The sequence below is a fragment of the Megalops cyprinoides genome, chromosome 10, assembly GCF_013368585.1.
Source record: "Megalops cyprinoides isolate fMegCyp1 chromosome 10, fMegCyp1.pri, whole genome shotgun sequence".
Taxonomy (NCBI): Eukaryota; Metazoa; Chordata; class Actinopteri; order Elopiformes; family Megalopidae; genus Megalops; species Megalops cyprinoides.
The window spans coordinates 29,684,641-29,711,431 of NC_050592.1; the positions used below are offsets into that span (position 1 = coordinate 29,684,641).

The window sequence follows — 26,791 nt, forward strand, 5'->3', positions numbered from 1 at the left end:
CCATATTCAAATTTCTATATAAGCAGTATATCTATATATTACCCAGTTTACAATGACACACAGGGCAGAGGAAGACACAGAGGAGTTTTGTCATAATTTCTGTGACAAAAATTTAAATGGCCATTAAGGGATCATAATGGATCATTAAAGATTCCTTGGATCAGCACTCTTAGCCCCCACCCACCACACACACACACACACACACACACACACACACACACACACACACACACACACACACACACACACACACACACACACACACACACACACACACAGCGCTTATCCTCCAGCTGCTGCAGATTCAAACTGCTGCATTGGCGGTTTTATGCCTGCAAACTGTGCCCCAGCAATGGTACCCAGAGGAACAAGCCTTTACTGTATGTAGGATTTTCTTTTTGACAGCCCTGTGCTGGTGGCAGCAGCAGGACATGGCCTTTGAAGGAGAGGACTTCAGAGGGGTCCACTGTCTGACGCTGCGTGGGCATCAAAGAAACTTCGGGTGTGAATAAAGGCTGATGGCCTCAGCTAAAAAGGGTTTTGGAGGGGCTGTCAGTGTGTCCCACAAATGTCTTTTTTTCTCCTTCCCACAAACAAAAATTGCAAAGAGGATATGATTGCCTTGCACGATCCCTTCATAAGTGACTTTTTTTAGCTGTGAAAAAAGTATTGATGTTACTTTAAGGCAGCTGGTCACTTGCTCAGGTGAGTGAGGGAAAGATACCCTTTCAGAGGCAGATTAGTTGCAGACAGTAAACCATCTGGGGTCCCTTTACAATCCAAGAATTCTACCGTGTGACAAAAAAAGCAAACCAAAATTATTCAATGCTTAATCTTTAATCATTATTAATCATGATTATTAATCATTATTTAATCATTATTTTACAAAGCATTTCCAGACAGAGGTGTCAGAGACCTTTATATCTTCTGGCTGAAGATGTGTGGTTGTGTTTGTTCACCTCATGCTACTGTATTCTCAGTCCAATTTCTTGTGTTTAACGTGCGCTGGAGACAAAGACTTTTTTTTTAAATAGTGAAAGCACGTTTCTTATTACAGCCAACAGTACTGTTTCCTAAAAATGGGCTCTTGCCAGCAACAAAACAAAAAACAAACCAGTATATATAAAAGCTTAAATATAATAATGGTGGTATTTAAATGACCACTGTAGAACACAGACTCATGAGATGAAGGACTTCCCAGGCAGCTGTGCTTATTTTGATACATTAGACTACATGTATGTCAAACCTCTTTTGGTGCTGTATGTCTTTACGGAGTAAGGTTTGTTATGTGGATAATTCATCTGATTTATGTCTCTGGTGATTATAGGCGTGTTCACTAAAGATTCTGGAGACTGAGTAATCTTTTAATCACAGTGTACAAGTGAATTCTGAAGTGGTTGTGTGCAACCAGATCTGGGTCATAAGTTAATGTCATTCAAGTTGTAATTGAGTGGTTACTTTTGGAGCACTTATAAATATCTGTCTGCCCTTGATTACCAATATAACCTGTCCTCGGCGTATCACAAATAAAACATTAGCATTAGAAAACAATCATACAGATTTAAGATGTTTGAAACAGCCGCTTGCATTGACTTGGTTGCATACTGGCAAGCGTCCATCATTTTTGCTTGTGGGTGTTTTCTTGTTGTGCTACAGTGACTAGATGCCTCTTTCTGTTTGCATTTATTTCAGCCCACCACTTTTTCAGGGAGGAGGCCATTCGTTGGTTTTATTGCATCTCACTGAGCAACGTAGCAATATAGCTCTTTTCATAACACTGAAAGAAAATCAGTGTTTGTCCAGCTGACAGATGCTAGACACTTACCATGCTGTCCATTGTACCTTCCTTATTGTATTCATTGTTTAAGAGGGGGAAAGGAACACATTATGACAAAAAAAGTTTTATCTCTTCAAAGTTTCAATTATGTGCAAAAAGACATCACCAAGGACATTGTTAGGACACTGTCAGGTATAAAACAAGGCACTTGTATGGCATAGTGGTAATGATCAGGGTTTGTAACCCAAAGGATGCCTGGCTGATTCTCTGCTCTGGTATCTAACCTGAATTTCCTCAGAAAATATCCCTCTGTATAAATGAACAGCATGTATAACTGTAAGCTATGCAAGTCCCTCTGGATAAGAGCATCTGCTAAGCTAATGTAACATAATATAAAGCTAGTGTTGAGTGCTTTGTTTATGAGCCCAGCATTCAATATGGCAAAGTAATATGGAATGGACCATTTCATGAACAAATGACATTTTTATAGCCATCCGGTCTCCACACAAATAGAATCAGGTACAAGTATTTTGTGTAGTGTCTTGTGAGTCACTGTGTCGAAACTTAAGGTTCAAAGAAGATTCAGCACTGAGGAGCGGCTCAGGACAGACTGCATTTCATCCACTTCAGTTTATTCAGTTAATAAGCCTCAAGTATTATACAAGCAACCGATTTAAACATTCAGAGTGGAGTATACTTCTCCCAGCACAGTTTACCATGGTAAAGAAAGAAAAATGATGGTGCCATTCACAAACGTAGCTTTCACACTTAGGAACTATACATTAGCACGCCGTTGAGAGACGAGGCGCACAGAGTCGAGAGCTGACACAGGCTCGAAGCACGCACGCAAAAGAAAAAAAATAAAACAAAAATAATGTACAGTCCACTATCGTCTTCATACACGTTCTAGTCTAGCTAGCGCCAAACGGAGTCCACATTTACGACAGAAGACTGGGAGGGGTGGAGACGTACAGGGCAACGCTGGGAAAGGAAGAAGTCACTAGCTGGTTTACTGCATGCAGTCCAGGAGAAGCAGTGAGGGTGCATTGGGCTCATTGTGGATGGAGAGAGAGAGGTGAGGGGGACCTCATCTGGAAGTCTGGAAAGATCAGCGTTTAACAAGGCACTTGGAAGACGTGGAAGTAGATTCTCGAGGACCGACAGTACACAGCGTTTGGTTTGGTTTCAGGTAAAAAGGCGTGCGTCACGTTTCGATCTCCCTCTCACTCTAAGGCAAGGTAGAAAGAAAATTAAAAGCAACGTAAAAACTACTACACGTAAAATACTCATAGTTTTAAAATGTTCACAACTAAAATCGCAAAAGTTACTTGTGAAAATGACAAAAAAAAAGGCATCGTAAGCAACAGGATACTGCTGTATAAAAGCAATGCATAGCCATCTTTTAAAGTAACACGTAGCTTCGAGTTACAATATTGAACCCCTTTGAAATGAAGCCTCACGCTCACTTTGTGTTCCGTTTCTGTGTGGTCAATGTCCAAATGATACCACCTGTGCGCTAATGAATGTCACAAGGAGGGTATGTCACATTATCCAATGAAGCTGCAGCTTACACAAATATAAAGCTATGAGTCCTTTCCTCTTTCAACCCACAGCTCGTTTTTGCTTGTCTGTACAGTTACAAAAAAGGCATAGCAGTTGTGCATAAATGTTCTTTTTTTTTTTGCTTAGAGACAGCTTGTTTTTCTCTCGCCAGCACTCTCTGAATGCCATATTTGGCAACTTTTTCCCATGTTCTGTCCATGTCAAATGGTCAGGGGTTGGAGGTCAGGATTCAGGGGTCGAGAGCTGCTCATTTGAGATTGAAGGCCAGCAGCGGTCTCTCCTCTCGTTTCTGCCAGGGACTCTTTTTGTTCTCGTCCTCCCCGCTGTCATCATGGCCAGGAGCGTCGTCGGGGGGGCTGCTGGGAAGGCAGAGGTGTGCCTGGGCGTGCTCAGTCCTGAATACCGCGTCCCGGAGGGGCGAAGGGGCCTCCTCTTCCTCCTCCTCCTCCTCGGGGCCCGGGGCCTCGTGCAGCAGGGGCCCCAGGGCATTGTCCTCGGGACTGCACTCGGGCGTCCCGTTCTCGCTGCCGTTCGTCCCCACGTCGTCCACGTACACCAACTGGGTGTAGGCGGTGGTGGGCGGGGCCTTGCGCTCCCGCGCCCGGCGTGTCAGCTTGGGCTCGTTCATGTCCACGCCGGAGTCCAGGCTGGCGTCGTTGCTGCCGTTGCGGCCAGCCCGCTGCAGGTCGATGTAGGAGTGGCGGATGTGTGCGTTGGAGCGCCCGTCGAGGGACACGAACCACGCCCGCGGGTGCGGCAGGGGCTTGCCGCCGCGCAGCTCCATCAGGGTCTTCTCGGCCAGGAGCTGGTCCTCGCCGTTCATCTGCACCAGCCCCGCCTCGCTGAGGGACGCCGGGATGGAGAGGGACTCGGGCATGGAGGTGGTCTGCAGCGTCCACTCGCCGTCCTGCGGGTCCTGCAGGGCATGCTGGGACGCGTCGCAGGAGCCCAGGCGGAGGGGCTCGGAGCCCTGCGGCCCCAGGGGCTGATGGGATGCGGAGAGCTCGGCCTGGATGGTCTCTAGGTCGCTCTGCTGGTCCGTCTGCAGGAGCAGCGGCTGGCCGGCGTACGGGTGCTCCCCGGGCAGCTTCATGTAGTGAGCGGGGATGACCAGCGTGGGGCGCACCTTCCTGTAGGCGCCCTCCGTCATCTGGTCCACGGAGCTGCAGCAGAGGAGCTGCCCGGGTCGGGGGAAGGAGGTGGGCCTCTCCAGGTGGTCCACCGACCGGGACAGCAGGTAGTCCGCTGGCCTCCTGTCCGCCGGCTGGCCCTTGTCGGGCGTCCCCGGAGGCTGGTAGCCGGCCTCGTGGACGCTGCCTTTGCTGTCGGCGGACAGGCGGCCAACGGACGCCTGCACCTGCTGGTCCCTCTTTTCCAGCAGCTGCTGGGAGGAGGCGGAGCTGTAGCTGGCCCGGCAGTCATTGCGGGCGGGCGACTCGTAGCCCTCCGAGGGCTCCTTCAGCGGGAACGTCTCCACCGATTTGTGGTAGTCCTTGAGCAGGCTGGCGCGGGACGTGAGGTTGTTGAGCGAGCCCCGGCCCCTGTCGGCCGGCTCGTGCCGGGACAGCAGGTCCTCGCGGGACGAGTCGTCGTAGGACGGCTTGAGCATGGGCGTGCGCATGTCCGGCTCGGCGCTGGTCGACACCAGCTCCAGGTGCACCTCGCTGATCAGGTTGAGGTGGGACATGGAGGTGGCCTGGTCCCTCTTGGAGCCGTCCAGCGCCGAGGACAGCTGCAGCTTACGGTGGTGTTGCCGTGGCTTCAGGCACTTCCTCCTGACAGAGAGACCAAGCCGCAGTCAGACCTCCTGCCCTGGCCGTTAACCATTATGCAGTCTAAGACTTAATTTGGTTGAATGCTATTTTTTATCGCTGTGCATCATTTCTCTTCACATGTACTGCTGATGAACATTAGGGTTTTTTGTATGTCTATGCGGCAAAACAGAATTTTCTCACCAGGTAAAAATTATGTACATTGGCACAATACTTTGGATGACAGTCAGGGTTAATTCCGTTTCAATTCAGTCAGTTGAGGAGCAGAATTGAAATTCAGTTCATTAATTGAAACCACTTAATGGGAAATAAATGATTTTGGATTCCTGAATTGACTGAATTCATTCAACTCCACTGTGGGTGTTCGTGTGTATACACGGACAGTCAAAGGAGTCAAAGGAAAGGAGTCATCAGTAAATGAATTATATCTGAATAAAACAGAAAGCATGACAGTTATAAAACAAAGATGACACTTAATGCCTGCAAGACAAAATTCACCTGCCTTTACATGGCAAGATAAGACTGCTATTCTCTGTAGTGTAAAGCCCTGGTCATGCTGAAAACAATGATAACTACAGTGATAAAAATGTTCAAACCTTAGAAATGGTCACTACACAAAGCTAACCATAAAAACTACCTCAAAAATATTAGCACTCAATAACCTTATCATCAGTCTCAAAGCAGTTATTTTTATGGAGGCCCATGATAACGATTGTGTACTTTAAAAGAACTGATTGACAAGTGAGTCTGATGAAAAATCTTTCTCTGGCATGACTGCCAGCCAGCAATAGATTGTTACCGCTACAGATTATAATCACTGTTACTCAGTGTGACCGGGCCTGAATCCCCAGTGATGTGGACTCTGCTGGAGCCAATTAAGAAATTGATCAGAGGCAGGGGGCGGGGTGTTGTCATGGTGAGGTGGGTGTGGCCACACACCTGCAGTAGTAGAGCAGCAGGCAGAGCAGGAAGAGGAGGATCACAGCGATGCCCCCGAGAATGGCCAAAAGGAAGACCGTGTGATAGGTGCTGATGTCCTTCGCCACCACTGAACCTGCAACGACAGGGGTCAGGGGTCAGACACTGAGTGGCCAACAACGCCGGGCATACTCCCAGCCTTGTCCACAATCCACATCTCACATACTATACTGAGACCAGCTTCTAAATCATAGTGATGGCTGGACTTGCATTGGAGGATTTCAGGTTGAGCACTCTGGGACAAAGCATGTGTCCCCTCGGGTTACGACCCCGCAGCCACCATCTAGCGACTGCTGCCTCCACACCCAGTAAGCGATGAAGCTGCAGGACCCGCTTGGCAGCAAACTACAACGAACACCACATCCGCCACATCCTCCCGCTGTCTCTCAACGTGACAGGAGCCGAGACAGGAGAGGAGCTTCAGACAGCTCCTCCGCTGCACCGCGGCACTGTAACACGCAGCCGCCGCTAAAAATAACTAAATATATAAATAAATCTAAATATCTGCAGTAAAGTGCAACTGTGGCAGGACGCCCACTTCAGCTTAGCGTTAATGGAACATTAGAATGGGAAAGAAGAGGAAGGCAAAAAAAAAAAAAAACTGACTCATCTTGATACCGCTGGCTGACGACTGCATTTTTAACACCAGCAAAGGCTGACCACGAAAAGCAATAATAAAGCAGAATGTGTTTTTCTGTGTTCCTCTGAGCAGTGAGCACGTGCCTGAGGTGTCCCCGCTGCCTGCCACGCCTCTCTTCTCCTCCTCCTGCGTGCCGTTAATTGGGGGAACGGCTGGGAAGCAAACAGAAGAGAAAAAGGATGAGTGTGTCTCATGAGGGGGGTTCCACACCAAAAAACAAACCAAGCAGACAAAAGAACCTGACGGAGTCCGTGTAGGTTGAGACATCGCTCCTTTTTGCACATCAGATCACTTGGGAGCATTTAGACAGCGCATGAGTCATTTTTTTCCTCCCCCCATTCACCGGCCCCGCATGGCACAGAGTACGTTGGTACGCATTACTTTACCTGTGGTGAGAGGGTACATCGCGGCGACCCAGTAGCCCAGCTGGGGTGCGATGTAGGTGAGAGTGAGCTGTCCCGCCTGCTTCTGCACGTAGCCCAGGCTGCTCTTCAACCAGGTCCCTGAAACAGCCAAACGCCTGGTCAGAGCTCTGGATGTCCCCCCATGAGTCGCGCCCCGCCCTCCTTATCCCATAGTTCCGAGCGCTCAAGGCTTAAGTCACGGCGATAAACTCGGCACGGCCTCAGTTATCGTTATGTCATCTGCATGGTCTTTTCCCCACTGTCTGTGCCAGCCATTAGCCCATCCAGGCAGGACAAAGATGAACGAATACGTACATGTCCTGAGCAAAAACTCTAGGAGCGTTTACAAGGATCAATTCTGAGCAAGACAGGCACCGAATGACTTATCTTTATATCATCTGTACGGTCTCATCTCATTCTCTGTGCCTGCCTTCAGGCCCATCCAGATAGGATAAATATCAGTGAATCTGTGCATGTCCCGACCAGAACTGATGCTTAAGAACAGGCCCAGGGACAGTTAGTGCGGTCAGGAGAGATCAGCGCGTTTAAATAGATCTGCTTTCAGACACAGGCTGCAGCAGCTTCAGCAAAAGGGGAGATGCAAACCAGACACAGCTGGCCCGGGCTCCGCAGACGAGAGCCTGGACATTCCTGCAGCGTGCCGTGCTGGTAAGCTGGTGGTACGGCCATCTGACTTCAATTTTCTCAAAAGAGATACATTTACATTCAACTGACCCCAGAACAGCAGACAAAAGGGTGACCTAATGTAGGAAACAGCGCATTGCCAGAAACCGCTGGATGAATACTCGTTTTATAAGGGTCTGGGAGTTAAACATCGGTTTGATGTGGTAAGAGGTAATCATCAAGAAGGACAGGTAAGGAGAAAACAACAACAATGTCAATACTCTTTGCTCTGGTTTACGATGCAACTGAATGCTTTTATGTATTCATTAACTCAGTGGAGACTGCCATGTAAGACCACACAATTACCTAGTTTGACCCCTCTCCCACCCCCCCCCCCCCCCCATTTCCACCAATGATTAAAATGGGGTTTTTATTTGTCCTTATCACAGCGTCTCTGCTGGTGCCTTTCTAAGTTCAACCACTAGGTGGCAGCAGGTAAACAGTGTCACTCACACTATGAGAGAATCCTGCCCTTCCACAACATTCAATCTCAGCAGAGCAAAAACATTCTGTGACCATTATCTCTTAGCCAATGGCAACACAGGGTTTAGTTTTACATTTACATTTGCATATCTGTGTTTATATTGAGATCCTGAAACACAGATTATAACAGCATTTCAGCATTATTACTGTTAACATTAACAGAAGAAATATACGCACAGCAACTCACATCATCCATAGGGTTTTACAGTATGGATTTACACTGATTTTAGAGTAAATACGTGGGAAACTGATGTATGTTCTGTATATGAAGATTTTTAAATCATTTTAAAATAATTTAACAACACACAACCTCGTTTTTGACATTCATACTTGACCTATGTTATATGTAACATGAGTACTGGTCTACCACAAGGGTGATGGGTTGAGTGAGTGAGTCTTTCAGGACTGCATCAAAAAAAGAGAGGTGACATTTCCACACCAGCCCCAGAATCTCTGCTTTCTGCTGTAGTCTGTGGCGTGGGCAGAGAGAGGGAGCGAGAGAGAGAGTGACAGGCACCGTGATGTGCTCGACGCACGCTCTCCTCAGCCCTGACGGAGAGGAGCTGGCTTCCTGAGAGAGGCTGGTGGTGACTCAGCAGGTTCCCTTTCTCCCTCTCTCCCTCTCCGGCTGGGCCACATGGAGCAGGACGCGGCGGGGCCAGCCGGGCCCATCGATTCCGGAAGCGCCCGCCGGCCGGGACGCTGACGGGCGGGCGGCGTAAATCTGTCGCGGAGCGGAACGGCGGCGGGATCGGTGGGGCCGCGCTCGACCGCGGCCGGAGAGGAAAACGGAGAGACGCAAGGTGTACCACGCGGCTCACCGTCAGACCTCTCCCTGCGCCGGCACCGGCTTCGGGGACGAGAGATAGCACACGTCTGTGAGGTTACACAGGGCACAGCTGCTACTGATGTGCTTGACATTTAAAGGAGCTCTTCCCACGGTCTTGCACAATGGCTCACCGCTGGCAGTGTGGCACCAGCTCAAAGTCAAGGCCATGGCATGTTTACATACTGTACTTTTAAACACAACATCAACTGGCTGAGAGCTTAACACAAAACCTATTCTATTGACAAGTTTAAAAGATTGACATAGGGCATGTAAAGCTACTTAAACACGCAACCTTTCTTCTGTGACTGATACAGCGCTCAACAGCATACAGGGACAATAGAAATACTGTGTGTTTTATACTAGAGTAACCTGTTTTACGATCCCTGCTATTTAACTAGTGGTCCATTTGTAGGCCAGAAAACAACAGCGGGTTCAAAACACGGCCCTTGCTGTGACAAGAGAACGATCGGTTCAAAATATCCAACAATTGCTGGAGATATTTCAGATTCTTCATTGCGGGGATCATATTACAGGCCTCTGTTTTTTCCTGGGTTGCCTGGTGACGCGTTCGACAAACAGAGGCGTCCTGAGACCGCTCCTGAAGGCTGGCTCTGCGCTGAAATGGTTGGGGTCGTGGAGGATCACGTGCTTCCCGAACAGTTGCGCTCGGTGATTAAAGCAGTCTTCCGCCGTTAACCCCCCCGGGGCAGGGGCGCGGTCTCTTCCCTGGTCGTGCCTCGGAGGGTGTTGCTGCCGGGGGCATGTCGGACCGGGGCAGCTGGGATTCCTTTATGTGGGTGTGTTTGACCTCCAACTTCGACTCCCCCTCACCCCCCACCTCCACACCACCCCCCCTCAACAAAGTGAAGCTCTACGCGTCATTTGGGTTTGGCTCTCAAAAGGCACCTACTAGGCACCTCTCAAATATGACCCAGAGAAAGTGTCTGGCTGGAAAATTCTAGCATCTGTAAGCATTCCTCGCACTTGGTGCGACCTTGCTGTGTCCAGCTAAACACTTTCCCCGGAGGGCCCTTTTCAAATACTTATTGACTTTCCTTGAGAAGAATTCCATCCATTTAAAGCTCAAATTACTTCATAATGGATTTATCATGTTTATGATTTAACGAGTAACATGTAACCTTAGGTCCTCTTTAAACAGGGCCTTTAGAATCTTCTAGAGCTTTTGGTCTCTGATGGAGAAAACGATTCTTTAAACTCCAACCAGTTCCTGGAAGGCTACAGTCCAGCAGGTTTTTCAGCTTCAACCGCAAACACGCTCAGAACTGGGGAAGGAAACTAAATACGGTCAGTCTAGACAAAGATCAGCGGAATCAGGTGGCTCAGCGCCGCGCTGAGATCAGAGCACGCAGACTCTGTGACCCCCCCAGGACCTGCATGGAGCGGCCCTATGATAGTCCTGTGATAGCCCTACAGGCCCCGTCTCAGATCAGAGACACACTGTGCTGCCATCACCATGCCAGGGACTAACCTCCATGTTAGTAAAGCAAGAAAAGAGATTCACAGTGATTAAAAACAGCAGCAACGCGCCAAGCAGCGCTCCCTGTACTGCACCCTGCGGTGCTCTCGTACTGTGTTATGAAACTAAGCACCTTCACTCCTCCACTGTATCCTTAGCAGCGTGATAAGGAAGCGCTCTTTCTGTCCTCGGTCTAAATCTCAAAGAGAAGAGCAGTGAGTAAACGGCAGCCGACCGTGAGAGAGCGAGATCGTGTCTGCCTGGCGTGGCCTGTATGGGGCTATTCTTCCCCGTGCAGCGTGTCTGTGTAAACACGCGAGGTAAGGCAGAGGGGGAACCTGTATGGCGGCCGCTTCTGTGGGGAGGAGGGAGACCTGCAGAGCGGAGCGCTGAGGGGAAAGCCGTCCTCACAGCTGTGTTTACGCTGACACAAACCGGGGCTCGGGGAGAGTTTCATCATCGAGCAGGTCCTCCCGCGAGGAGAGCGGCCGGCGGGCAGGGAGGGGGGGGTGGGGAGAGTACGGGGCGAGAGGGGCGCCCGCTGTGCGGGGGCCCGCCAGAGAGCCAGGTTGGAGATCTGGAGCCGGCCTCCCACTTGTGCTCTTGGAGTGTCTGTGTATGTGTGAGCATAAGAGATGGGATATGGGGTAGTGTGTGCGTGTGTATGTGTGAGAAAGAGAGAATGTGTGTGTTTGTGTGTGTGTGTTGTGTGTGTTTGAGTGATATAGCATGTGTGTGAGTGTGATTTTGTGAGTGTAAGAGGGTGTGGGTGAGTGTGAGGAAATGTGTGTGTGTGTGTGTGTGTGTGGGCGAGGGGCGGCGTTCTCAACATACCAGCCAGAAGGAGTCCTCTTTCAGCCCCACTTCTGAAAAGGACAAAGAGCCGTGGAGCCTGGCTCAAGAGCTCAGGCAAACACCCATGTTGCCAGTATCCTGGAGCTCTTAGGAGCAGTAAGCTCTGGATTTTCTCTCTCCAATCGACAGTTTACAAGCGCCGGAGCGGCGTGCGAGTGAGTGAAAGAGATCATAGATGCGGTATCTGAATCTACAGCCCTGTTAATGTCAAATGACTCATCTCACCAGCTGCGGCCTGAAGGGAAGGAATCGGATTTCTCACTTTTGTAAACAATGAAAATCCTCCGTAGGCTTGGAAGTGAACTTTCCTCAAAGAAGCTGCAGCGGTCGTAAAAGCCCACATTCGGCTGAGACATCCCACACGTCCTTTATACACGCATTTCGGCATGCTGCAGGCCCATGTTTTCCTCCTCTGCTGTGAAAACCTTCAGCAACAGCTCTCTCCCATTGGCTGACAGGTCCCTGGTCTTGTACGCAACGCCTGACGTGATTGGATGTTCTGAAAGACCCACACAATCCTACAGCTGCCTTCTATCTGCAAAGGAGCCTTACATTCCCCAGAAGAGAGATCACCTGGCTTCTACAGCAGAGCCGTGGGTGTGCTGGGATCAGCCTGCTGCCGGCAGCCTTCCCACCCTGTAACTTTCTCCTGCCTGGGGCTGAAGCACAGTGCATCTAGGCTTGGGTAGCACTTCCATGGAAAGACCAGGAACACCGGGCTGCTTATGGAGCTAGCACTGCCAGGCCTGTAGGGGGCAGTCTTCCCTCTGGACAAATTAGTGTAGCATGTGGTTAAGGTTGCTGGTTCCATTCCCCACAGGCACACTGCTGCTGTCCCCTTGGGCAAGGTACTTAACGCACAACTGCCTCAGTAGAATATCCAGCTGCATAAATGGATAACATTGTAAAAACCTGTAACTGATGTAAGGTGCTCTGGATAAGAGTGTCTGCTAAATGCCAATAATAATAAATAAATCAAATAAAAAACTACAGCCCACTGCAGTGATGGGGACACTGTAATGTAGGAGACACCACCCTTTGGATGAGGCATTACGCGGAGGTCTTCACTGCTGTCGTATACCCAATGGCATTAGATTCACAAAATGCATGTAATTTCCAACACTGCTTCTATACGAGAGCTCAAATTCACGCTGATTAAAAAACAATAACCAAACTGGACTCTGTTCACATATTTGGGTGCCAGATGCAAACATCTTGCATAACCCTTTGTGAAGAACTGAAACTCCACCTGAAACAAGAGAACCTCCCACAGAGACGACCAAACCCCACCATGTAATTCATGTAATGAGCACACCAACGCAGGGGCTTAGGTGTAGTATAGTAATGCCGGGTCATCTGCAGCAGTGGATACTGAACTCTACTGTCTTAGCGAATTTGTGAGGCATTAAACGCGAATCGCCTGTCAGCTCTCAGACTAAGGAACCGCAGAGAGGCAGTGAACCAAAGCGTCCAGACCAGTTATATGGGTCATAAAAGCCGTGTGATTTACTGCCGAGATCTCATTGTCACCCGTCGACATGTTGGACAGCCACAGCTGCGCCTAGCGAAAGCATATAGCCCGTCCTGGTGTGCCGCTCTGTGCAGATACATACGGTAATATGCAGGTTACGAGGCCAATCCGCGCGGCTGTCCATATGCATGACAAACTGCTATCATCTGAGACGAGCCCAAGCCACCGTCGCAGTGCGCAGCTCACCATAAATTAAGGGCTTTCGCTGCATCCATTTTTTTACTTCCTTTCCAAGCATTTTTTTGCTCTTTGTGACAGTTCAACCAAACAAGTCAGTGTAGGTACCAATCTGAGCAGTCCAGAGACACCAGCATCAGATTGTATGGGTGGGAAATGGATGAAAAATGTGTGGAGCCAGAAAGGGTCAGGACTGGGGGGAGGAGCACAGATTTTGGAGCTCATGCAGGACTTGAGGACTCATGTCATTGGCCTGATGGCTCCCAGTAGGTGTGACCTCATTAGGCAGATGGTCCAACTGCCACCCAGGCTCCGCAGCATGAAGTCTGCATTCCTGAGTCCCTGCTCTGGCCTGCTGGGGCAGGAGAGCCGTCTGGGGGCGGTGGATCGGCGGTCAGGGTTTCGCTGATTGATGGCTTTCGACAACTGGAAAAAGCGACAGTGTCCTTTAAAGCCATAATTAAAAAGACATGTTGGGCTGTGATGCAATGGCCTCAAAAATTCTTTCAAAAAAAAAAAAAAAAAAAAAAGAGGCTACATGATGCTGATCACCATGACAAATGCTGACGGGCCAAACAATTTCGCTCCGCTTGTGTTAGCCGCAGCTCACTCCGATTAAAGAGGCAGAGAACACGTAGCAGCCCTGTGGGCGTCGGAGCTCCCAAAATATCCACAGATTCAGTCGGCCGAGCAACGGAGCTGTTCCGAATGTTTTGGATTGCATTCTTCCACCCCAGACACACATGCAGGGCTGCTTGTAAAGTCCAGGCCCATAAATCCGGGGCCTGGAGGTGGAAACTCAAACCTGGAGACAGGGGGAGCGGCTGGTATGCGTACCTAACGAAGTGTTAATGGGGTCTTCCTCTGTGGCCCACAGAGATGGGCGGCACCTGGGGCCAGCTCTCTCTCTCTGCCCGCACCCCCAAACCCCTCATTGCTCCACAGAGTGCTGACCTCCCAGCAAGCACACTGCACTTCATCCCAAGGCCTGCTTGCCACACCTTGTGTAACCAGGACACCACCCACAAAAACCTGGACCCCACCCACAAAGACCTGGACCTAACCTTCCAGCCTAGAGACTCCACTCACAAAAATGTAGACCACACCCCAATGCCTGGACTCCACCTCCCAGCGTGTGGACCCCACCCACAAATCCTGGACCCCAGTCATAGCAAGGGGCTTGTGACAAGAAGGGTGGTACTACAATTTTACAGCTGTATCTCTGAGTCAGGCACTCCACACCCATCTGTACAGATATAATATTTGAATGCTGCAAGTCACCCTAAATGGGTATCTGCGAAGCAAATAGTAACTATAAATAGGCCTAAAATAGATGGATGAAAAGCAACAACATTACGGCTGTTGAACTTTTGAGGAGGTACAATGAAATTTCAAATAAACAAGGCAATCAGTGCTCACTAACGGGTACTCTCTCTGGGACTCACACAGACATTTCTGCATTGAATTGCTTGCTAAGTGCCAATAGCTACTAGAATTTTCACCATTACCGAAATAATTAAATCACCAGATTCTCAGCTGGGAAGCTCGCTTGTTGGTAGAGCTGAAATCTTAATTAACCTCATAGCTTTCTGTCACGTATAAATGTTTATGACAATCTAGTTACACAGTTATGAAGCACACAATTATCAAAGCTGGAAAATCATGTCAAGCTAATTTCAAGTTCATTAATCTAGCAAGAGCCAGGGACATTCAACAGCCATCCTCTCTGCATGTCACTATGGATTCTAAAGTTTGTAAGAAAGACGCTCTGTAGTTAGTTAGATAGTTACAGGGGGAGGAATTCCCATGTAAAGAAATAGGTACAAATACGATTTCTGCACTCTGGTATGGTTAGCTAGGAATTTGCATGCCCTGATACTATTCAAGAGTGTTGCAGGGAGCAATGAAGTTATCAGGTAATCACATTTGAAATGACTTTCAAGTCCTTGAGTCTGAGACATTCACTGACCAGTAAGTACTGATGGTGCCACGAATGCAATAGAAGGAGTCTCTACATCTGGTTTGGTAACAAACCGACAAGTTCCTTAAATGAAATGAAGAGATTATTATCAATTTGATCACTTGGATGGCTACTTGGAATTTTCTGGGTCAAATTCACCCTGTGCCCCCACTTATTTTCAATGCTGCCTTAGGGTCTGACTGTCTCTGGCAAACAGTGTCACAGATACTCTGCTGACACTACCACACAGCCCTTTATCACCAGGAGACTGCAGATTCTTCAATATTAAACCTTCACACAGTAAACTATACAATCATGTGCCTGTCACTGCACTTCAATCCCCCAGGCCTCACACTAATACTGCATCACACATCCAACACACAGGGCAAACACTTCATTACCCACAATTCATTGTTCCACGCACAATCCCATCTCTTTCACAAAGCTCCACACCTCACTCTATTGTCCACTTCCCACACAGTGTCACACTTTGACCTCCACATCCCTCCCATCACTTTCCGAAGTCACTGACACAAATAGGCAACAACCTAGGCCCTCAGCACAATTCACCTCAGTAGGAATGCAAGCAGAGGAAGTTCCATCAATTAGAAGCCCACTGTTGCCGTGACACTGAAACCTGAGCGAGGGCGATCCCTATCATGGAGATGATGTCATTAAAGCATCTGGACTGACATCCAATCCATAAATCAGAAAGACTCCTCTCCTCAGACACAAAGTCACAGTCCACAGAATCCCTGGATCCTTGCCAGGCAATAATGTTGTTTTCACCACTCACCAATCAAAAGTTCCATGGCAGTTGATGTAATTCTAACCTATTAATTTAGGAGGCCATTTGTTTGCAGCCCGTTTTACTGTAATTATACAACAACTTTGAATAACAATATCATACATTATCTAAATTACCCATCACAACAGCTTAAAAAGTCCACCCTAATTAAATAAATGCTCTCTTATCTAGAATTTTAATTCTAAAATGCATATGGGTTGTTTTGTCTTGAAAGTAATTAGCTACAAAACTACAGAATTAGTTTAAAGTAAAACTTCTACTATGATTTTCGGGTCATCCATGGTTCATAATACAACTGATATGTTAAACTGTTTCTTCAAATGTCTAAAACAGACAGTAGATGACAATAGAAAAAACATCTGCCTAGAAATCTGACTGAGGAAGCCCCGTCCCCAGTAAATGAGCTATTCCACTGGCCCCTGTATTGTTCTATGGGCTTTTTCAGATAAGTATTCAGATGAGTCTTTACCCTGCAGATCAGAAGAGATACGCAACTAAAAGTGAGCCTCCTCTGGCTTTTATTTTTCCTGATGGGAACAGGCACAATCCATTTGGCTATGCAAATGAGGGCCTCGAGGTCAAACGTCAGCAGCGGTTTAAGCGCTGGGTCTCACGGTTCTGTACAGCAGGGCATTAAGGGTGTGGGGAAGTCTCTCCACATTTCTTTCTAGGTCGGTCTCTTTCAACACAGACTGTAAAGATTACCACAGAGAACAAGGCAAAAGGTAGGCAGGGAAACAATGGCTTTTCTCTCATACTGCGTGAAAACAGGACAGCTTTTTCTGAAGGGTTGGTCTGAACTGAGATTATGGGATGAATTATTGCACAAAAGGGATTACTGGACTTTTTCTTGGTGCAACTGATTTACAGTGAACGGCGATCAAGAGCACAATTGTGACTTTTTAACTGACTGCTAGTTCTGAGATATGTACACATCTTTCATATAAACAAGCAAACCTCACTGCTATATGGGTCTGTCAGACAAGTTAACAATTATCTTCAGCCCTATTGTCAAAACAGGTTTTAATACTCACACTAATTGCAGTACAATACACAACAGTATCACTTTGTCACACACTGAAAAGACCTTTCATGCCAAATATCATTCTGTTAAAAATAGTCCAAAAACAGTCACAAGGAGAAAATAAAGTTACAAAATGTAATTACAGCGTTAAAAGTCTTGAAGTTGTTTGTCAGTTGCCATGCAGACGCCAGATTATGATGGAGGCCCGCTTTAACCCAGGCCAAAGAGAGGGCAACATGTATTCTACACGCTTGTGCTTCCTGTTCACCATCAGCCAGACGGCCCTGCCACACCGCCTTTACAGGGATCGTTCTCAAAGCTGACCGACTGGAATCGGTTGTGGGGCTCTGTTGCAAATTTAGGTCCCCTCCCCTCTGGTTCCCAGAGTCTGCCTGGCTTCACCCTGTCAGCCCAGCATTGCTCCACGGCAGTGTTTGTTTTAGGCTTTGCTCCCTTCACCGGTGGGCCGGGCAACACTCTCAGCTGCGCCCCCTTTTCTCACGGCAGGATATCCCTGAGAAAAACAGCAGTTCCTTCCTCGAATTTACGCTCAACATAAAACCTCATTCAGGGCAATGGGGATTACCCTGTTCCATGAGCAGGCGGGGTCAATGGCTGCTGGGTGGGGACTGTACTGCCGGCCAATCAAAGCTTGCGTCCTTGACTCTGTGTGGTTTTCTTGGTGACCATGACTGCAGAGGTCAACGTCGAACAGTTAACGACCAGACAGAGAGGCCTGTGGATCAACTTGCTGCACGAAACTGCGTTTAGATTACATAACAGGTATCACAAGATCCAATTTCCCAGCGGCAACAATAATACCACGATGCCAGAGTGGCTCAGCATGGTGACAATACTGTCATTATGGCGAGGAAGAGAGACGTGCTATTCCTGGGGACAGCCCTCCTTACATAATGCAACATTACATCCTGCGAGGGGAGCTCATTAACAGGAGCATTCGTTGTAAAAACGGTGGAAGAAAGCGCTTCTTGGAGACACACTCTGTTACAAACCTCAGGTTAAGAAAAGGCAATATGGGGTTTAAGAGGGCAAGACCTATCCCTTCCCATGTTTGAGCTTAACTGTGACGCACACATGCTGGCTGCGGTATGAATCCAAAGCACAGACATGCCATCCGCTGTTAAAAAGTAGCCAGCTACTACTGGACACGGACTTTCCCTGAAGTTGCGCCAACCGCAATGAATTGCCTCCATTTTCAAATGAACGGGACGAGACCACTGTTTATTGTTTGGAAGTCAAACAGTGCTAAGGAAGGGCTGTTTTGTACAGTAATTTGTGAAATGAAGTTGCAGCTGTTTGTCTGTATTACTATAGATGTTTTCCACCATGGAACACTTTGGGATTTTTCTGGATGCTATGTTTACCGCACCCCCAGATGATAGCCTTCCTGTAGTAGCTGCTAACGGCTAGTAAATCACTGGCGTGTTTTGGCAGTGTGTGGCCTGTGTTTACGGGCGGGCTCGGCACAGTCGTGTCGGTGCAGAGCCCGGGGATCTGCGTGTCTCGCAGGGCTGGGTTTGAGGCCAGGTCCAGTAATAACAGAGACTGACGGAGCGCAGTAAATCACGGCCCGATCCGCTGCGGCTCAGGGTTAATCACAGGGATCTGAGACCTGGCGGCCTGGCACCTCTGCAGGTGAGCGGATGTGGAAGCACGGACGTGCGCACGTACACACGCGCGTGGACATGAACGTACGTACACACACACACACACACACACACACACACACACACACACACACACACACACACAGCAACATCAACCCACTCTCCACAATAAGAAAGCTGAACAAAGCTGTAAATAACTGCAAAGGCAGCACACTTGTCCCCTAGCATGTCATGGACCCATTCTCAAACATGTTGAAGCCGACTGCTCCAGGGCGGCTATTTTCTCAGCGCATGACCCCTTACCCAATCGCAAAAGATTACCAAACCCCTGCAAGTAATCATTTCCCAAGCATTTCCATAAACTAGTCTGTGCTTGGCTTGGGCGGCGTTAATAGCTTCTGGGTTTTTCAAATGTTAGTCACATTTTTAAGGAAATTACAAAATAACCCTGTCTGCCACACTGGGCCTATGGAATTTGCCTTTAAACTGCACTCTGTTCTGCATGTATCTGCTAATGTTTCACAAAGTCACACACGCACAGACAACTACACAAACAACAATAATAATTATATGCATATTCCCTCACAGGGCAACACTCCACCCTTTATTTGATATGAAATATACTTGAACTTCTCCTGCCAGCAGGAAGCAGTAGCCAGGTAACCTTGACTACCAACCTTGACTATGTCAGAACACGCCCATAACAGGGACGGTATTGGTGTTGTTATTCACTTAGCTCTGTAATCAGTCTTTCCCCTCCATCCTCTCCAAAACTTTATACAGGAAATCCCAGCAGAAGCCTCAGTCCTGCCCCCTACTCCCCTCCACCCAACACAGACTAAAGAGGGACACCCCAACTCGTAATCACTTGCCTTGTGAGACAAAGATGCCAAGTGCTACCCAGGCGTCGTGTTTGTGTAGTTTAATGGGGGAGATAAGATCATAATTAGCTGACACATTAGCGCCTGCATTCCACAGCTGTGTATTCTATGAAGGACCTCAAAGAGCAAACAGGAAGTAGATAGCTAATCCGTGTTTTTCCGTAACATCCGTTCCAAAAGACTTTCACAAAGACTCTCTAATCTGCGATGAGAGATAATGTTAGGGTTTTTCGGCCTGGGCTTCTATGATCACAGGAGCTCCAGGCCAACACACACACACACAGACAGGCTCCTTCCTGATTCCGTGGAAGGGGGGCGGGTGGGGGCCGCGAGTGCAGGCTCACCGAGTTTGGGGTCGAACCTCCAGGCGGGGATGTGGTCATTCTCCTTCAGGCCGATGTTGGGGGACAGCGGGACGCTGACGCTGATGGGCTGGCTGACCTGCAGCTCGCGCCCGTCGCTGTCCAGCAGGTGGATACTGATGGCTGTGACAGGGGTCAGCTCTAATCTGTCATTCCCTGTAGGGACAGAGGTAGAGACATTAATGCTGCTGTGACTCCCTGACCCTGGTCTCAGAGTGACCGAGGTGGGGGGTGATCGTTGTCTTTGGAGGTATGCAGGGCTGAGCTGGGCTGCATTCGAGGTCAGTGGCTTTTGTGAGCTCTCCTGGTTGGCTCATGTTCCCATTACAGTTGTGTCAGTGTTCTTGCGCCTGACATGGCTTCCATACAAACCAGCTTACCCTGTATTTTAAGGAAACATCATCTAATTACATTACAAGCAGTGGAGTCTTCCATACACTGTCACAGGTAAGCCTCAGTTTGGGAACCCAGTAAAAGGGAGATTTAAGCCCTGCTCATCTGGCCAGACCCAAAGTCAGAGGATTAAGCGTCTTAGAGGCACCAGGTTGGACTCGCTTCACTGCGCCAGACAGACACCCTTAAGACATGTCCTAGAAAATGTGAACGCATAAAGGCACGCCATTGTGTTTCAGAGACAAATCCAGGGGGCTGCTTGTGGGTCCTTTGATGGATCCTCCTGCTGATTCAGGACCACTTATGATCAGCCCTGAACAAAGCACGGACTGTTCAATGCGCCCCTCACGAACTGACCTGGGGTCACCGTGCCACGCCGTGACCTGCTGGGTGAGCCTCATGTAAGACAGGCGCTTTCTTCCTCTCTTCTGGGGCAAGAGCAGCAGCACAGAGACACACACTGCATTCAGGGGGGAGGTCCCTCCACTGGGAGGCACATTCACTCCAGGGTTCACTCATTCATCATGCCGTGGAAAAAATAGATTTTGCAGGGAGGATAGCATTGCAGTAACATGCACTATTGATTCCTTTCATTGACCTGCCATCAAGCAGTTGAACATCTCCTTTTGTACAGATGAACAAAAAAAAAAAATTAAAACAGCTACTCAAAATGTGAAGGCGCAACCATTCACATCTAGGTGACGGGGAATTCAAAATCTAAGGTCAGTCACCTTTCGTGACCATTTGAAGGGAGCCGTTTCATGGCAGTGGTGACAGAGCTCGTCTAGTTCTGATTGGTCCGGGCCACAGTGACTCGGTGGGTCTTACCCGTCTCATTGCCGCCCAGTCCCTGCAAGTAGGGGAAATGGTCCACTTCCTCGGTCGAACCGGCCACGGTCAGGAGGGCTGTCAGGTTGGTGTACGTGGCGTTGGGCGGCAGGCTCAGGGCTCTCCGCTGGAACTGCACCCAGGGCTGGACCCTCGAACCTGCAGGACAGGGGAGAGGGGACAGGGACAGGGGACAGGTGGTTTATGGACCTTGCACCACTTTTGTGTCTGGGGTTATTGTGATTGTAATAAAACTCTGGGAGAGCATCTGGTTTGACTGAACGGGCATTTATGAGTCAGCATTGTGCGGAGGGAACATTTATTTTGTGCGTGCTTAGTTTGTCCAACTAGACTTTCCCAGGGTTTATGTTCAAATGCCCAACAACCTCATTTTCCACAGAAAACCTACAGTAACACTGACTTGAGGCTTTAAATAGATATATATGCTGATTTGTTTTCCCAGAAAGATTAAATTTGTCTAACAGTTTAAACAAATGAACTGTTTACAATCTTTCCACTTCACGGCACAGTTCATAGAGTGCTCTCTTGTCAGCCTTTGAACGGGGCGGTTTCAGGGCTACGGGAAATGAGAAATACAGCAAAAAGCGATCAATGCCAGAGGGACATGATGCTATCCCAGCGCATTACAATTTCCTGGTCACCCCCCTGCTAGTCATTCCCCTAGCTGCATGGGAATGGCAGTGGGAATCCCCTGGCTCGTTCTTTGGGGGGGTTGCGGTACACCGGCTGTTCGCCCCGCCCCGCCTCGCCGCCCCCTGAGCCTGGCACCCCGGGCCGGCTCCGCGGCCCCTCCCTCGCCGGGGGTCACGGGTCGGCTGATTAAGATGGAGCGTGTTCGCCTCATGTCCACGGTGATGTCATTGTGTTTGCACGGCAAGGGAGTGCATTCCTGGGCGATGAGGCAAAGCTTTTCCTGCACCTCTCTTTTTCAATTTATTTTTAAAATTTTTAATCAAGGTTGGTTGCACAGAAAGACCCGACAGCTGTGCTCAAATGTATAGGTGTAGAGGAGAATAAGTGTAAACAGCATCTTACACATGCTGCTATGATGTGCTGTGTGCCTGAAGCTGTAAGGCTGAGAGGGGTAGGCCAGTCCCCTGAGTGCAGGGGTAATTAGCGGTGAGCCGTCGGTGAGTCTCACAGCGGGACTCTGCCTTCCATGTGCAGATGGAGTGGGTTACCACGGTAATGCCACCTCCAGTGAGAGTGAGGCTGCTGTGGCGCACCCCTGTGCCCTGCCCCCCACCTGTCAATCAAACAGCCTGCTCCTCCCCAGGGGGGTGGATTGGGGGGTTTGTCCGGGCGGCCTGTCCCATCCCATCTCTCCCCCTTCCTCCTCTCCGGTTATCTTTGCTGCTCTCCCTGCCCCCTCTCCATCAGCTCCCGTCCATATCCCCGTCGCTTGCTACGTGGGTGTGAGTCAGCACTACGAGTAGAGCTACTCAATAAATCTTGCACCTTAAGATTCTACAAACCCCCTAATCCGAGGGGAACTCCCAGAATGCATGGCATGGCTCCCAGAATGCTGCTCTACAGACCCAGCCACACCACGCCCATGAGAGACGGGACAGGAGTCGAAGGGACAGCCAGCCAGACACTCCACGTGTATAAATAGCACCGCTTGTTTGAACGTTTGGGTCTGAGCTGGAAAAACACATCTAATTAGTGCGCAGCAGGAATAGCTATGAGATTTAGAAGTGTTGAACGGACAAATCAAGACATTCTAAAAGTGTAATCCACACTGGAAATTTTGGCTGCATTTGAAATATTAAATAAAACAGTACACATGTGTGATATAAAGGGCTACATAATGATCTGGTCTCATTTTTAATGAGTATGCCCAGTGAGCAGCTTTTTGTAATGCAGAAAAAAGATTATCACAAGAGGGGGATTAAAAACGTAGGGCCCACACAGTAAATCATACAGATAAAATATATACACGAGTTTTCAGCTGTACAACCAGCTTCTTTATCGTTACATCACCTTGCTTGAAAACAAGGACAAAAAAGGCTGAGAACAGTGTGTTAACTCACGGAGCTATGAAATCAGCCTTCAAGCGCGCTGCTTGTGGTTCTGGTGTACACACGTCGAGGACAATAAAAGGGCAAAGCCATTTGAGAGAGCACTAACTCAGCGCCGGACCTGAGATGTCATCTCGTCAAAGCGGGCTCTCCGTAAGTGACATTCAAATAAAGACACAGTTCTTACTCAACGTCCCTGGGGTGTCGTGCCGCGAATGTGAAGTGATTGGAATTCCACTTTGCTGGCGTGTATCCCTCGAGGGGGGCGGTGATGATGGCTGCGGGGCAATTAAAGAGCCCAGACGCCCCACCTGATCCCCCGCCCACCCCACTCCAAAAATTCCTTGCAATAACACATTGGCCAGAGTGCGCTATATGTGAGGGACACATTGATTAAACATGTCAAGACCAGGCAAATGACACGTGAGAAAGCACGCCATTAATTTAATTGCCTGCGTCCACAAAGGAGTACATCACAGAACAAGACAGCAAATAATGAAAACATCATACTATGCTAAGGGATGTGACGACGCTGAGGGAATTTAAGACCATCTACAAATTTGTATTTAAATTCATTTTTCATTCATATTCACTTTAAATTCCCAATAGTGAGGTTTAATAAAGGGAATGTGCTCATAATTTATGTATAATCCAGTTATGTCATGATAAAAAAAGAAACATTTCTTCAAGACTGCGATGGCACGTGTGGCCCTTTACCTTGAAACCCAGAGACGATCTGCACCACGTCCTCATACACCATCAACGTGGCCGCCCTCTCGGGCAGCAGGTCCAGGCTGAGGGAGGAGAAGACTGGGAGAAGGAAACAAACGGGGGGGTGAGGGTCATTTCCAGCACTGATCCAGTAATCCCACTGCTCACACCACTAACAATATAGTGGACACACAGGGCCACAGACCTACGCCTACATCAAGGCATTCCCTTCAGGGGAGTAATGCTGACAGCCCTTGTACTTGAAACCCTGACGCCTCAGTGGTCTTCCTCAGCACGGAGTGCACAGCGCTCTCATACGCACGAATAGTCATCTTTATCAAAGCGTCCCCTTTGTTCCAGCTGTATTGTCTGAGTAACCGAGGACTGGGTGACACTTAATAATGGGCTTACCTCAATTTTCACACCATCAATCACTTCTACAGCACTATCAGCAGCTACCAGACCACACCACATAAGGACAATGAACACACTGCTCAGAGCAGGGTGTATTTTTGATGAGGTGGCTATACCGGTCCTTGCCCCACACAGCTGGTATATTCGAAAAATAAAATTACGAGGAGTACAACAGTCAAATTAGTTGGCATCACACTGAAAAAGATTTTTATGCAGGTTTCCCAAGAATACGCAGTAATAGCTCAAGGCAAAACGTCACACCAGGCTTTCCAGCTCCCCAGCTTAATGGCAGTCAGACAAAATTATGAGGGTGCCGATGATATTAAACACTGCAGTTAACTTCAAGTGCAACCTGCTGTGCTTCAGCCGTGGGATGTTTAAGCCACTTGCACAGATATGACGAGCCTACTCTGCTCATTCAGTAAGACCAAGTAAAGACTCCACATTTAGACACTTGCAATGCAGGTTAAACCAGGGAAAGGATAAAGAAAATGCTAAATGTTCCACAAAGTACAAAGACTAAATTAGATCCTTGTTTAGCTGGATGAGCCAAACATTCATAAACAACCTTGTAACTCACCCATTAAAAAAAATTGACTGACTTTTCCTGGAAAACTTAAAATTTGCATCGCACTTCATTTAGTTAGACAGGGTAAAGATTAACTGCAAGGTAACTTACTCAAAAGTTTCAGGCCAAAGTTGCCCTTTAGGTTATTTAGGCTAGTTTCCCACAATGTATTAAGCCACTAATTCCTTTCTCACTTCCTTATTTTGCCCACAAAATGAGAGTGGAAATGACTTTGTTCCAGCAGCCAGATTTTGTCGTTTTGTACTTCCTTCTCTCCAGCTCTATTTAACATGCTAATCTCTCAGGCCCGTCGTATTGCTTGCACTTCACGCCCCCCTACCCCCAATCCCCCTTTCAGGCTCCATTCAGCAGCCCCCGAGGGGTCCTCCATTAATAATTTATTTCAGTAAGTGCCAAGGCCCAGCATGGTCACTAGCTAATCCTTAAAAGAGAGGGAAGCACAGCATCACTTAAACATACCAGGTAATCTGGTTGGTCTCCACGGGGCGGAGTTTGGCACGTAGCCCTGCTTGGTTGCCGTGACGATCAACAGGGTGCCGACCCTGTAGTGAAATTTGATGAACGCGTTGCCGTCTGTTCCTGAGGTTTCCGTGGCGATGGAAGTCTGGTTGGAGAAGATTTTGATGGTGGCTCCGGATATGGGCTGGTGGGTGCTGGCATCGCTCAGGTGGACTTTCAGAGTGACCTCTGAGGGAGGGAAGACAAAGAGCGTCTCACTGGTCTGTCAACAAGTCTCCGCCCCGCCGTCACCCGGGCAGCGGCTCTAACACAGAGCAGCCTCCTGTTTTCTGCAAATCGTAAACATTCCAGCTCCAAAAGCCTGATCTTATAAATATATCAGTACTATATAAAGTAATATATAAAAGTATTTAAACTGAACCTTCTCCACCTCTTTGCTATATTAATTTTTCAACACAGGACTTTTGAAACATGTGTTTAAGTACATATCCCCTTTTGCCTCATACCCACAGACCCTAAAAAATGTGAATAAAAAATAAATAAATATATAAACATACTCTACTTTTTCACCTGAATTAATCAGATTAACTTGGCCCTCCTAAACTGTTGAATGTGGAAAATTCAAGCACACTGTGATATCAGTTAATCCGTTGACCTACTTTCTAAAGGACATAAGTGTGAAAAGTTATTATATCTACCTGACTTTGTAAGAGTTTGTGAAATTTATTAAGAGTTTTCTGGAAATAACACGAACTACGTTTTCCATTTTACCTGAATCATAAAGATAATCTTCAATAAAAGTACTCATTGGCACATTAAAAGGGAGCAAAAAGTCTACAAAATAAAATCATTACAGTTCTGCTGATATTACATACATTTCGGTTCTGACATATCATACCTGGTGGCATCACATTCAAGGACACAATCAAGGTACTGACGTATGACATCACTCTTAAAATTATGAATTACATATGTGAAAAAAGTATTTTGGAAGGCTTTTACTTTGTGCATTTGTCCATGAGTCTTTCAATTTTTTGTTTTATAGTTTTTTCCTCCCTCTCTGTCAACTGGCCATATATTGAAATGTCTCTAGCCAACCACTTCACTGTGGCACATCAACCTAATAGGCTATAATTAGTTGGCCTTAGGCCTTCAATTTTTAATGAGACCTCATTTTCTTAAGGAATAATAACTCCTTTCTCTATTTAAGCAATTATGGCTTTGTCAAATTCAACAAAAGCTCAATAACATTTTTTACTGATAAAAACAGCAAGTGCACTGCATTCCAACAGTGCAACTAAAACATTTTTATGGAAGTCCACAGGTTGCATGCTTCCCAGGCAAGAACTATCATGGGGGCATTCTGAGATATCAGCCAACTCAGAATTTCCTATTTGTTCACTGACTGCCAATAAGAACCTCCCATCCAAACAATGGACTGTTTTTCCTAGCTTGAAAGCCAGGCCAATTTAGGAAACCGCTGTAAAAACACACTTCCTTGAATCGATTAACTCTGCCAGCC

General features: G+C 47.9%; 1 protein-coding gene across 1 annotated transcript in view; it reads right to left on the reverse strand.

The window, feature by feature from the left end:
- Positions 1-2,431: 2,431 nt before the first annotated feature.
- fam171a1 (family with sequence similarity 171 member A1) overlaps positions 2,432-26,791 on the reverse strand; it is a 47,599-nt gene continuing 23,239 nt past the window's right edge. Inside the window, exons 2-9 of the mRNA XM_036539738.1 lie at positions 25,270-25,497; positions 23,814-23,906; positions 21,055-21,213; positions 19,816-19,989; positions 7,117-7,233; positions 6,814-6,882; positions 6,052-6,166; positions 2,432-5,115 (exon numbers count right to left, since the gene is read on the reverse strand). Of these exons, the coding sequence (XP_036395631.1) occupies positions 3,588-5,115; positions 6,052-6,166; positions 6,814-6,882; positions 7,117-7,233; positions 19,816-19,989; positions 21,055-21,213; positions 23,814-23,906; positions 25,270-25,497 (2,483 nt within the window). The 3' untranslated portion in view covers positions 2,432-3,587. The remainder of the gene's footprint in view (positions 5,116-6,051; positions 6,167-6,813; positions 6,883-7,116; positions 7,234-19,815; positions 19,990-21,054; positions 21,214-23,813; positions 23,907-25,269; positions 25,498-26,791) is intronic.